A 12775-nucleotide genomic window follows, 5' to 3' on the forward strand; every position below is an offset into this window, starting at 1 on the left:
TAAAGTTCAGGGGTGGGACAGGGCACCTGGGTGGCTCAGTCAGTTGAGCGTCCGACTTCTGCTCAGGGCATGATCTCACGCTTGGTGAGTTCAAGCCCCACGTCGGGCCCTGTGCTGACAGCTCAGACCCTAAAGCCTGCTTCAGATTGTGCCGCCCTCTCTCTCAGTCCCTCCTCCACTCACCTCTGTCTGTGTGTCTCTCTCTCAAAAAGTAAACACTAAAAAAATAATTAAAAGAAAAAAGTTTAGGGGGAACACATGGAGATTGAGAACCAGTCCACACTAGCCAAAGTGACAGTGCAATGCAAATTCTCATGACCTATACAGCTCCAGTCAGTACTTAGGGCTGTGCAGCCCCTGACTGCCAACCAGAAAGAAAAACAAGAGAATGCAAAGAGCTGGACCGCATATTGGTCAGAGTTCATAGATCCTTCCAGAACCTTATTTCACACTTCTTTCTTCACCCAATTTATCACATGAAGACTCATTAATGAAGCATTGTGCAGCAGAGTATAGTAAAAACTAGTCAGGGAGTCAAGAGGTCTGGATCTTAGCTTAGTTCTGCCACAGAGTCAACTGTGTGGGCTTAAACCTCCTGTGTGCAAAAGATTCTCCTTAAGGTTACACAGAATGAAGACCGTCCTGACAAGCTCTCTTACTTAGTAAACATTAGAAGTCAGAATACAGAAAAACAAATTGGATTTTAAATCTTCCTTTAAATTATGTTTATTCATCTATGCAGAATAAAATTACTGAGCCAAATTAAGGTCTGCCAAGTACAGATATTCCTTGAGACCAAGGGCCAACTATTACATATCTTTACTTCCTCCACACTATTTGAATAACAAATCTGTAGGAGTGTCATTAGTGCTAAAATTATCTTAATATCCTCACTCCCAAACCAACAATCAGAATGTTAGCAACAGTTGTGAAGTAAAGTGGAACAGCAACATTTTCTTTTCCTGATCTATAAAAAACATTAGTGCTTGAAAAAAATTCAGAAATTATGAGACTAGTTCCATCAACTTTATTTACTACAAATGAAAATACCATAACGCAACAAACTAAACACTAACCCACAAGAGAATAACAAAGTTAGAATTTTTACAGAAATGTACATAAATGACTCAAGTTAGAAACAAAACTAAAATTACAAACTATTTAAAAATAAATGCCAATGAAAATATATCAAAACCAACTGATGCAGCCAAAGTAGACTGAGAAAAAGTATACACTCCTAAAATAAATGTATGAGAAACACAAAAATGATGAGAAACTAATCATTCAATACAAAAAGAAAGAGAAAACAAAAGTGAATGACAAAGGCAGTGAAGAAACCAAAAAACAAAAAAGAAATTAAGAAAACAGACTTGGTTTTAAAAAAAGAAAATGGTAGCTTCAAACCCTTAGCAAATCTGATCAAGGGGGGAATCACACATAATATATGCACATTAAGAGTAAGAAAAAATTGCAACTATCAATTATGAAAAAACATTTTGCAAGAACTTCTGTACGACAAAAGGTATCATAAACACAATTAAGAAATAAGACACAGACACATAATGGAAAAAAGGATAAACAACCAGAAAATGTAAAAAAAAAACTCCTAAAAATCAGTAAGGAAAAAAACAAGCAACCCAGAAAATGGGCAAAGAAAAAGAACAGGCCATTCACAGAAAAAGAAATTAAGTGACACCAGTAAATGTAAGATGCTCTACCTCAGAGAAATCAGGGCAATGCAGTAGAAAACAAGGTACTATCTCTCATCCATTGTTTAGCAAAAAGCAATAATTTAAGTTACTAACAGGATGCCCAGTGGTTCAGTCAGTTGAGCATCTGACTCTTGATTTTGGCTCAGGTCATGATTCTAAGGTTGTGGGATTAAGCCCTACATCAGGCTCTGCACTGAGCATGGAACCTGCTTAAGATATTTTCTCTCTCTCTCTCTCTCTCTCTCTCTCTCTGCCCCTCTCCCCCACTCGTGCTCTCTCTCACTGTCTCTCTCTTCCTAAAAAATAAAAAAAATAAAAATAATTAACCTGCAAGTATCAGCAAGAATGCAGAGGAATAAAAAACTCACACATAGGTGTTGATGGGAATGTAAATTAATAACAGTCAAGTTTTTTTTTAAATGTTTATTTATTTTTGACAGAGAGAGACAGAGACAGAGCATGAGTGGGGCAGGGGCAGAGAGAGAGGGAAACAGAATCTGAAACAGGCTCCAGGCTCCAAGCTGTCAGCACAGAGCCTGATGCGGGGCTTGAACCCACGAAATGTGAGATCATGATCTGAGCTGAAGTCAGACATTTAACCAACTGAGGCACCCAGGCGCCCTGGGAATGTAAATTAATAAAACCACTGTGGAGAGATGAAAATATAAACAACCCTCTCCCAGTTAACCGGAGATCTGAATCAACACCCTTCTCTGTTCCCTCCCAAAATTCCACTAAAAAAAAGGAATAAAAAATCTTCAAGATGTCAATGCACAAGGACAAAGACAACGGGAAATGGCCCAATAGCATACAAGAGGTTTCAGGAAATTTTCTAAAATATGAGAAGCGAAGGAATGAAGCAGAGAGAGAAAGCTGAAACTCTAATTGCCTAGAGGAGAGGGAGCTAACAAAATAGAAGCCAAATCATGCCGGAGAAGCCAGAAAGGATCTAAATTGAGAAACAGGAGGCACCACTCAAAAAAGGAATCCAGTATGAGTCTGGGAAGAGAAGGTATGGTTGAAAATCTTTGAAAGAAACCATTAGGCTCCCAACTCCTCGACTGAGGAAAATGTTAAGGATATCAAACACAGCTAAGCTGGGGGATCAAGCACAAGTAAGTGGGGAGGATGGGGACTGAGAGGCCATGGTTGGGAGTGCTAAACGCCTGCATCATTCTCTCTCCTTCTTCCTTACTAATAGAACCCCACGTTTCAGCTGGGTATATGGCTGCCCTTAATAAAACTTCCTTTTTCTCTCCTACCCTTCTGTGATGTGGACACACGCTAGAAGCCAGTAACATGAGCAAGGTGCTAGGGGGCAGCTTCCAGGAAATATTCTGCAAACTGAGCCCTCTGCCTTTCTCCCGTCTTTCCTACGATCTGAAACGTGGGTATCACTCCTATCTGGGCCTTGAGAACAAAGACTCTAGGCTTTACAGAGCAGACAGCTGGAAGACGCCGGAGCCTGATGAACTTCACAGAAGCACTATACCAGCCTCGGATGACCAGAACCACCTACCTACCAACTCTTCACACAGGAATAAAATCATAATTTAACTCACTGATAACTTGAGATCTACCTACTACGTGCAGCTGAATCCAACCCTAATACAGGCGTCACCCTAAACCAGATGACATAAAAGACTGCAAGTATGATTGCTGAAATCCCCAACCTCCGTTTCCCCTTGATCAAATTTCAGAAAGCTGACAACCAGGCTTTTTCATGGAAGGAGACCGGAAGCTTTCTCTCTTTAAAAGAAAAAAACTGACTGCCACAAAAAGACACACACACTGAGATCTGAAGTTTCCCTCCTCCCCCTCGAGGTTCTTGAGTTTGAGCTCCCTACTGGGCTCTGCACAGGCAGCATGGAGCCTGCTTGGGATTCTCTCTCTCCCTTGATCTCTGCCCCCTCCCCCGCTTGCGCTGTCTCTACCAAAATAGATAAACTTTAAAAACAAACAAAGTAAGATATTCCAGGGACACCTGGCTGGCTCAGTTGGTAGAGCACGTGACTCTTGATCTCGGGGTCATGAGTTCAAGCCCCATGTTGAGTGTGGAGCCTACTTAAAAATAGTAATAAAAATTTTTTTAAAAATAAAGATATTCTCGGGGCGCCTGGGTGGCGCAGTCGGTTAAGCGTCCAACTTCAGCCAGGTCACGATCTCGCGGTCCGTGAGTTCGAGCCCCGCGTCGGGCTCTGGGCTGATGGCTCAGAGCCTGGAGCCTGTTTCCAATTCTGTGTCTCCCTCTCTCTCTGCCCCTTCCCCGTTCATGCTCTCTCTCTGTCCCAAAAATAAATAAACGTTGAAAAAAAAATTAAAAATAAAAATAAAAATAAAGATATTCTGCTGGCTTGATTGAATGAACATCTCACAACTGTTTGATTTTTACAGCATATATACCCAAGGAACTTTTATATACACCTCCATCATAAAATTTAATAGACTGTAGTATATATCTATTAGCCTATCCTAGCACACTAGAAGGGCAAGAAGTGAAAAAAATATAGTTGTTGAATGAAAGGGCTAGAAGAGAATAATATAGAGATGATTGATGAAACACGGTTAGTTTCAAAGACACGATCTCTGCAACAACCTTAGTACCTAGGAATAGTTCTCACATTTATGCCTAAAAACATAAGGATTGAACAAATGAATGAAGTTTTAAAAGTTCACAGCAGAACTCTATCACAACCACTATCCACTACTCCCTCTCGTATGTTAGTCTTTTTTAAGTTTTTTTGAAAAAGAGAGAGAGTATAAACAGGGGAGGGGCAGAGAGAGAGGGAGAGAGAGAGAATCCCAAGCATCTGCACTGTCTGTGAGGAGCCCGATGCGGGGCTTCAACTCAGAAATCACGAGACCATGACCTGAACTGAAATCAACAGTTGGATGCTTAACTGACTGAGCCACCCAGGCCCCCCGCTCTCGTCTGTTAGTCTTGAAATTGTGCACGAATTGCCCCTGAAAGCTCCAAGCTCCTTAAGAGCTGGGACCAAACAATCTATTTCAACAAGGCTGTTATCACAGTGTTTGTTACACCACATCCCTTGCTTTCTTCACACTACTAATGGGAAATCCTCACTAAATACTATTCTGGTCTACATAAAAATCACTTTGGAGGGGAACCTGAGTGGCTCAGTCGGTTAAGCACCTAACTCTTGGTTTCCACCCAGGTAATGATTTCACAGTGTGGGAGGAGATCAAGCCCTGAATTCAGGCTCTGATCTGACAGCACAGAGCCTGCTTGGGATTCTCTCTCTCCCTCTCTGCCCCTCCTCCCCCTCTCAAAACAAATGCCTTTTTTAAAAACTCGCTTTGCATTTTTTTTTTTTTAAGTAAGTTAGTTCTAAAAACAATGACTAAGAATTCCTAGGTTACCTTAACAAAAAGCTCATAATAAGTATCAAACTAATGACCTTGGCAACCCGACAGTCCTATCTTTAAAAATGATACTGAGCCACTGGGTGGCTCAGTCAGATAAGCATCCAATTCCACGTTGCGGCTCGGGTCATGATCTCACCGTTCCTAACTTTGAGCCCCGCATCTGGCTCTGCCACTGACAGTGCAGAGCCTGCTTGGGATTCTCTCTCTGTCTCTCTGTCTCTCTCTCTCTTCCTCCCCGACTTGTGCTCGCTCAAAATAAAAACAAAAACAAAAAAGGACACCAAAGGGTCCTAATCTCTCTGGGCAATCTATTCGGTATCCTCCCTTGGAGGAACCAGCCCTCCCCCACTCCCTATTACTACCACTTTGATCCATGTGGGATGGAAAAGTTATAGCAGAGAGTGACTCACACAAGGGCAAGCAAATTAGTACATTTCCACTCATAAGTGGGCAAGAGCCAACCCAATCAGAGGCCTCCCATGGACTTCGCCAGAGAGAAGGAGAAAAGCACTCTCTTATTTATGTATTACGGACCACTGTAATCACAGTAGAGCTGGGGGGGCGGGGGGCATGTCTCCCAATACAGAAACAAAATTCACCTAAAAGGGAATCATCATGGATGCAAGATTCTTTAGGCTGAAGTGGTTCTTAAACCTAAAGCTCTAGGCTTAAGTGGTTCTTAAACCTAAAGAAGCACTATTCCTACACTTTTCAGATACCAGAACAAATAAGTAAACTAGTTTAACCAGGGCTTCTCCTTGCATCCTAATACAGCTGTGTCTGTCCGGAGAGACAAGGAGAATATGTTACACGTAAGAAACGAGGCTGTTCAAAGGTAGGCAAAAGAACATTTTGAACCGCTAAGTTATATGAAAACGTTGTCATCCGATCCGAAAAAGTACCGCAAACGGAACCCTCATTAAATACAGCATGAGCTCCATAAGCAATTGTTAGGATAACAAATTCACTCCCTTGGGCGCCTACCTGCTCGGGGAAGAAAAAAAAAACAAAACTGATTTTCAACAACCTCTCGAGTTTAATTTCAAATAACCGCAGCTCCTAACCCTGGGAATTCTCCGCCGTGCGATTATAACGAACTCAAAAAGGTGGCTCAGGCCGAGTGACAATAACGCAGTCAGTCCTAGACGTCCGTCCCAGTGTCCCAATTCTCCCACTTCCCTCAAACAACTACGGTTATGAAATCCTAACCCGGCCCGGAAAGTTGCGCGGCGACGCAAAAATGGGGGGAAGGGCGGTGTCTCGGAGACCCCCAAAGAGTGGGGGCAATTACTCGTGGGAAAATGCGGCGAGAGCGCGCGGCGCGCGGGCAACCCCGTTCGCGCCGGGCATCCGATGGCCCGAGTCCCAGCAGAGCCGGGGCCGGGGCCGGGGCCGCGCGGGCGGGCGGGCGGGACGGACGGGAGGGCAGGGCGAGCGGCGGCCCGCGGGGCCGCTTCCAGCTCACCGAGGAGGAATGCGGGCCACACCTACGCGCCCGGCCCAGCCAGGGCGGGGCGGCCGGGCCGGGGCCGTGCGGGCGAGGGAGGGGCCCCGCACGGGCGGAGGGAGACGCGGGGGCGGCGGGCCACGGACCACCTCGCCACCGCTCGCCCCCGGGCCCACCTCAGGAGCGTCTCGAGAGCGCCCTCGTGCTTGTCCAGCGGGCGGCCGAGCGCGGCGCGGCGCAGCTTGCTGAGCTCCTCCGCCGCGCGGCAGTACTGGGCCTGCTCCTCCCCGCCGCTCGGGTACGTCTGCTGGATGAACTTCACCAGCGGCTTGGCCAGGTCCACCTCCGAGGTCTTCTTCAGCTGGACCGAGATGAACGTCGCCATGGCGGGCACCTCGGCCGCGGTTCGGGCCACACAGGCCGCGCGGGACGCCGACGAGGGCCGAGGCGCGCGGACGACCCGGCTGGCGGACCGGCGGACCGACGAACCGACGGACGGACTCTCCGCCCGAGCTGTGGGTCCGGCCACTTCCGGGAGCTCCCGCGCAGGCGCACTGGGGCGCGCCGCCCGCAGTCACGTGAGGCGGGCGGGGACGCGGCGCCGCGGAGCCGCGGGCCCGGGACGGGGGCGTCTCCCCGGGGGGCTGGATTTTTCTTTCGCAAGTGGAAGCCTCTCCTTCCAGCGCGCTGCTTGCGGCGCCTTCACGGAAAAGCCACGATGCCTCCACTTGTCGGTGAAGTGTTGTTACTGGCACCTACGAGAGTCTGCGGCGACCTGTCCAAGACGTTGCAGCCTCGGGGTTGTTGTGACCTATGGTAGTTCACGCCACGCATTGCGATACACCAGGACTGAGGGCACAGTGAACCTTATAGGCAAGGTCCCTGCCACGGTGCAATGCAACTTACAGGCAGGTAAGGACACAGAAACTAAGGTGTACAAAGTGTCCAGAGTATGGTAGGAAAAAACAGGGTGCTCGGAGCGTAGGGTATTAGGGTCCCTTGGAAGAACCTGATTTAAACAAGACAATCGGAGTAGGCTTCTCTGGGGTCAACTGAAAACGACCTGCACTTTGAGATGATGCTTGACATTAGAAGAGGGGAAGAGTGGCAAAGGAGAATCTCGCAGACCGATGGGGTTGCAAGTGCAAAGTCCCCAGGAAGCAAACACTTCCCTTGTTCGGGAAGTTGAAGTAAACGGTGGCAAAAACTTAAAAACCACACAGGGAATGGGATAAAATAAAGTTAGAAGAGTAAGCAAGCATCAGTCATTCAGAACCTTGTAGGCCAAGTTACAGAATTTGTATTATAGAATAAATGCCAAGGAAGCCATAAGTGGGATTTAGGCGATATCGACATGATACAGTTTACGTTTTAAAAAGGCCACCCTGTGCATCAATCTGATGTCGTATCTCTTGATGAGATGTAGCATGAAGTATACAATATCATCTATGATATATTCCAGGCAAAAATGTGTAACTTGAGTCTATCAAGCCTTTGCACCTAACAAACAGCTTATTAGAAATACAGGGGGTACAGGAGCAAACTAAATCATCCATAGGAAGTAACCAAACATCCAAGAGGTGGAATATTCTGCAGGACAACCGTCTCCATCTCTTCAACGATGGATCGTTATGAAAAAAGCCACTGCTGTATGAAAAAACAAAAAAATTTAGGGTACATAAGAGCAGATTGAATCCTAGTACGAAGAGGCTCCCTACAAAATGCACTTTCAGGACAGCTGAAGAAATTTCGATATCGAGGGACTGAATATAAGATGCAAATGTATTGCCATGGAAAGATGGAGATCATTAACTGAAAAGAGCAAGTCACAGAACAGTATGTATGTTACGGTGTCTCACTTTGATTACAAAATGCATATATGTGTATTTGTGTACGACAAAAAATGGGATTATACTGGAAGGTTTTAGCAGTTTAATCTTTAGAGGTAGAAATGTATATTTTTATTTTCTTTATTGTTGTGTACCTCTTTTTATAATGGTTGAGTTTTGCGAAGTTTTTTAAATTAATTTTTATATTGGAGTATAGCTTACACACAATGTTACATTCGTTTCAGGTGTACAATATAGTGATTTTGACAAGTCTGAAAATTATGCTGTGCTCACCACAAGTGTCGCTAGCTACCATCTGTCACCATACAGTGCGATTATCATACCATTGACTCTGTCCCCTATGCTGTACCTTTTATCCCTGTGACTTATTCATTCCATAACTGGAAGCCTATGTCTCCTCTCCTCCCATGGCCCTTCACCCATTTTCCCCATCCCCCCCATCAGCTCTCTATATTTATGGGTTTTGCCCATAGTACATACTACTTTTGTTATAAAAGTTTATTTTACCACAATTTTCATTTATTGTTTTTTAACATTTATTTATTTTTGAGAGGCAGGAAGAGACAGAGCACAAATGGGGGACGGGCAGAAAGAGGGAGACACAGAATCAGAAACAGGTTCCTGGCTCTGAGCTGTCAGCACAGAGCCCGATAAGGGGCTAGAACCCACAAACCGTGAGATCGTGACCTGAGCCAAAGTCAGGTGCTTAACCGACTGAGTCACCCAGGCGCCCCTACAATTTTCATCTTTTTAGTAAAAGATTCTAGGTTAAAATAAAACAACCACTTTGCTATGTAGACAATGCATTAAAGAAAGGCAAGGTGAAAGCAGAGAAGTAAATCATGAGATGGTTTCAGAAATCCAAGCAAGAGAACACGAAAGGTAACATTAGCAGGAATGAGCTAAATTGATGTGTTTTTGAGTTACAAATTGAAGAATTTACTGATAAACAGGATAGGAAGGTGAAGAGAAGGGAGTGATCAAGGATGACGCCTGGTTTTCGTGCCTGAACTTCTGAGTGGTCAGTAGAATCATTTACTGATACAAGGAAAACTGATGTATAATCCACTGATGGGGGAGGGGATCGGGAGTGTTTGTACCCAGCCGTTCAAGTGGAGTCAACAAATTGACAACTGGGTATATGGGATTAGAGCTTCTGGGAGAGGTCTTGTTTGGGAATCAGCAGTCAGCTGATTTTTAAAACCCTGGGACTATAAAGGAACACGAAGAAATAGAAATAGGTCAGAAGCTATCAATTAGGAAGGATAGTATCAGATTAGGTGTATTTTTAAGACCGAAGATGATAGATTATCTTGTAGGTTGGGTCGCAGAACTGATGCACTGGGGATTCAGAAGAGCCCGAGAAGCAAAGTGCATGAAAAGAGGAGAGGAAAGGGCAACCATAACACGGAGGGTGGAAGGCGGGGATTAACCGTCAGAAAGATGTGGGATAAATCATTTGTTGAGGCAGGTGGGAAATGAACACAGATGTAGTTAACTGCGCAGCATTGGTCAAGGGAAGATAAGGCGATCCTGTCTGATGGAACTTAGAATAAAATCTAAACTCCTTACCACAGCATGATCTATTTCTGCGTATCTCTTCAACTTCATATGTTGCCACTTGTTCCTCATTTATTACTGCCCGGTCACATTGGTCTTATTTCAGTTCTCAAAATCATGAAGATCTGTCTTTCCTCATATGACTTACAACTTCCTCCCCACTTTCTTCATGTGTAGGTTGAAATGTCTCCTCCCCATTACTCCCCCCTTGTTACTGTCTAACTCAGCCATTGTTTATTTCCTTCAAAACACTTACCTAACTAGCAAGTATTTTTGTTGCTGTTGATTTAATATTTGTCTGACTTCCCCACTAGAATATAAGCTCTGTAAGGGCAAAAATGTTTTGTTTTGTTTTTTAAGTACTGTTACATCCAGCACTAGGCACATGGTAGGCACTCAGTAAATATTTTTGAGTGAGTAAATAAGTTTCAGTGCTTGTAAAAAAAAATTTAGATTTATCCTATCAAAATGACAACCTTTCTCAATAAGAGGTACCCTCATTAATTTGATAATAAGCCAGTGTAGTTAGTTAGGCAGTAACCATTAATTAAGCAGTAGGCCAGTGGCCAAAGGATGGCATATGCTTGTGTTCTGATAATAACGAATTTCGTAACTGTCTCTTGTGACAAAATTCAACAACTAGCCTCCTCGGGGATGTCTGTCTCCTCTCGTTCACTCCTTCTCATCATCCTCCCTGTACCAGGCGATCTTCTAGAGCTCATTCAAGACAGCTCAAGTTGCCTCCTACAGGAAGCCTTCCTGCATCTCCCTACACCCCACCTCCCCACAGCCCCCGATTTCCCTTTGGCTCGGGCACACAGCATAGGTACTCGGACAGGCTGCTATTTCCCAGCCTCTCCCCAGACCAAAGCTCCAGGGGTGGTGGTGGTCCTCATACTCTTATTTTCTGTTTGCCCCGGGGCCTGTGCTGTGGCTGGCACAGAGCCTGCGGTGAGTGCAGTGTTCGGGGAAGTGGCCTGAATTTCTCCCTTTCCGGTGTACTCCTCCATTCCTCTTCCCCAGCTTTCATCCATTTCTTTCCCTCCTCCTCCCCCCTGCTCTTCTAGCATCATTTCAAAACATTTCTCTTTTCCGTCTTCAGAGCATAACATGCCTTCTCTAGAAAATTTGGCACATTTGAAGAATCACACGGAAAATAAAACGCTGTGATTCCACAACCTGGATGTTTTCTTTAAGCAAAGTTCTTTGCACTTCCTTCTCTCTGCACATATATCTTCTTTGGATAATTCTCATGTCTCTGTGTGTGCAATTTTGTATCTCATTATTTTTTTCTTTTCTTCATATTCTGTCAAGCATGTTCACACATCAATAAAGTTGCTTTGTAAACACTGAAAAACAATTCCAGAATCTCAGTATCTTAACATCGTAGACTCTCCAGGGTCGCTGTCCTCCAAGGAGCGTCTTAGTGATCCAGACTACTTCGATCTTATAACTCAATTATCCCAACATGAGACACCACTTTCAGAGGGGAAGAGGAAATCTATGGCATCACACGGCAGTTTTTCACTGCCTCAGCCGTCACTTCCACTCACATTTCACTGGCTAGAACCTCTCACCTGGCCCCATCAAAATGCGGTGGGACTGGGAAGGATAGTCTTCTTGGTGCCCAGGAAGGAAGGGAGGGCTGGATGTTAAGGAGCACCGGTGATGCATCCCAAGGATGAGTTTCACTGCTTCCGAACTTGCTAGTGGCAACACTGATATTCCATCTGTGTAATGAAACTCCATAAAATACATTCTTAGAGTATAGTAGCCTCAGTGTAATGTTTTGGGGGGACGTTAAATCAGTAGATTTTTCTCCCTGATAATCTATAGTTCTGGTGGGCCCATCGTCACCCCACCGATTGAACCAGTGGAAATATTTGCATCTTTGGAAGGAGCAAACCCGATGAAAACAGGTTTGAATTTCAAAATAAGAGTTTTTGAAGTCCATATTGAGACAATAGCCTGAAAGTAAGCACTTGTTATTTTGGGAGGAGTCCAGCTTTGTTTGGGAGGAAAGAGGCTGATATAAACCAAGCCCATAAGGCCACAAAAGAGAGTGTTTACAATGAATGAATGAAAGAGTAAATAGGACAACGGTTTGGTGTAAGGCAAGTTCGTGCACTGCAAGAAAGAGAAGCCCTTTGGGGGCTGAGAGGAAGAGTGAGAGGGTAAAGGGCAGAAGGTAAACGAGATGTCATTACTTCCTTACTCCACACTCTAGAGTGTTGCGTAGGTAAGGGACAGGGGCCTCAAGGGTAGGAGAGAAGTAGAAACAGACGATGAAATCAGGAGCAGCAAGGATGTCACCTTACGTCTCCTGTGTAACGAATGGAAAGCAGAAAATGGTGTGGGGCAGGAGCACTGGTTTTTTTGCAACATGTAATAGAGAATATTTGTCTCTTTAATCTGTTTGCATATTTAACTTTCCAAAAAATGCAACACGTATGCAAAAAAAGAAAATTACTCATGTGTCACATATGGGTATGTAAATTTTGTCCACATAGCAGCAAAATTTTTAAAGAGAAATAGGGAAACTATTAAACCTTTTATCTCGAGTTACTCCCTAGGTAAGCCCTCTCTCTCATCCCAAATACTGCTGTTCGTGTTTCCATCAGTTGCCAGTTCTCTGATACCATTCACAGCTATTTAAATAACTACTGCCCCTTGCCCCTAGTGTCTCTCCTAGACGAGAGTCGCTTTACGTGGGTAAGATAACTTCTAAGAATAAAGTATCAGAATTATTTTGAAAAAAATGAATAGAAGTAAGTATTTTGGGAAAGCTGAAAATTATGAGTATCTGAACAGTGAGGGCA

The 12775-nt window shown here is 44.5% G+C and overlaps 1 protein-coding gene across 4 annotated transcripts in view; it reads right to left on the reverse strand.

The window, feature by feature from the left end:
• LOC123575845 (programmed cell death 6 interacting protein) overlaps positions 1-11418 on the reverse strand; it is a 79594-nt gene extending 68176 nt beyond the window's left edge. For all 4 annotated transcript variants that reach the window (XM_045436679.1, XM_045436681.1, XM_045436678.1 and 1 more), the window contains exon 1: positions 6723-11418. In XM_045436679.1, the coding sequence (XP_045292635.1) occupies positions 6723-6931 (209 nt within the window). In that variant the 5' untranslated portion in view covers positions 6932-11418. The remainder of the gene's footprint in view (positions 1-6722) is intronic.
• Between the last annotated feature and the right edge of the window lie 1357 nt (positions 11419-12775).

Source organism: Leopardus geoffroyi, chromosome C2 (genome assembly GCF_018350155.1).
Source record: "Leopardus geoffroyi isolate Oge1 chromosome C2, O.geoffroyi_Oge1_pat1.0, whole genome shotgun sequence".
Taxonomy (NCBI): Eukaryota; Metazoa; Chordata; class Mammalia; order Carnivora; family Felidae; genus Leopardus; species Leopardus geoffroyi.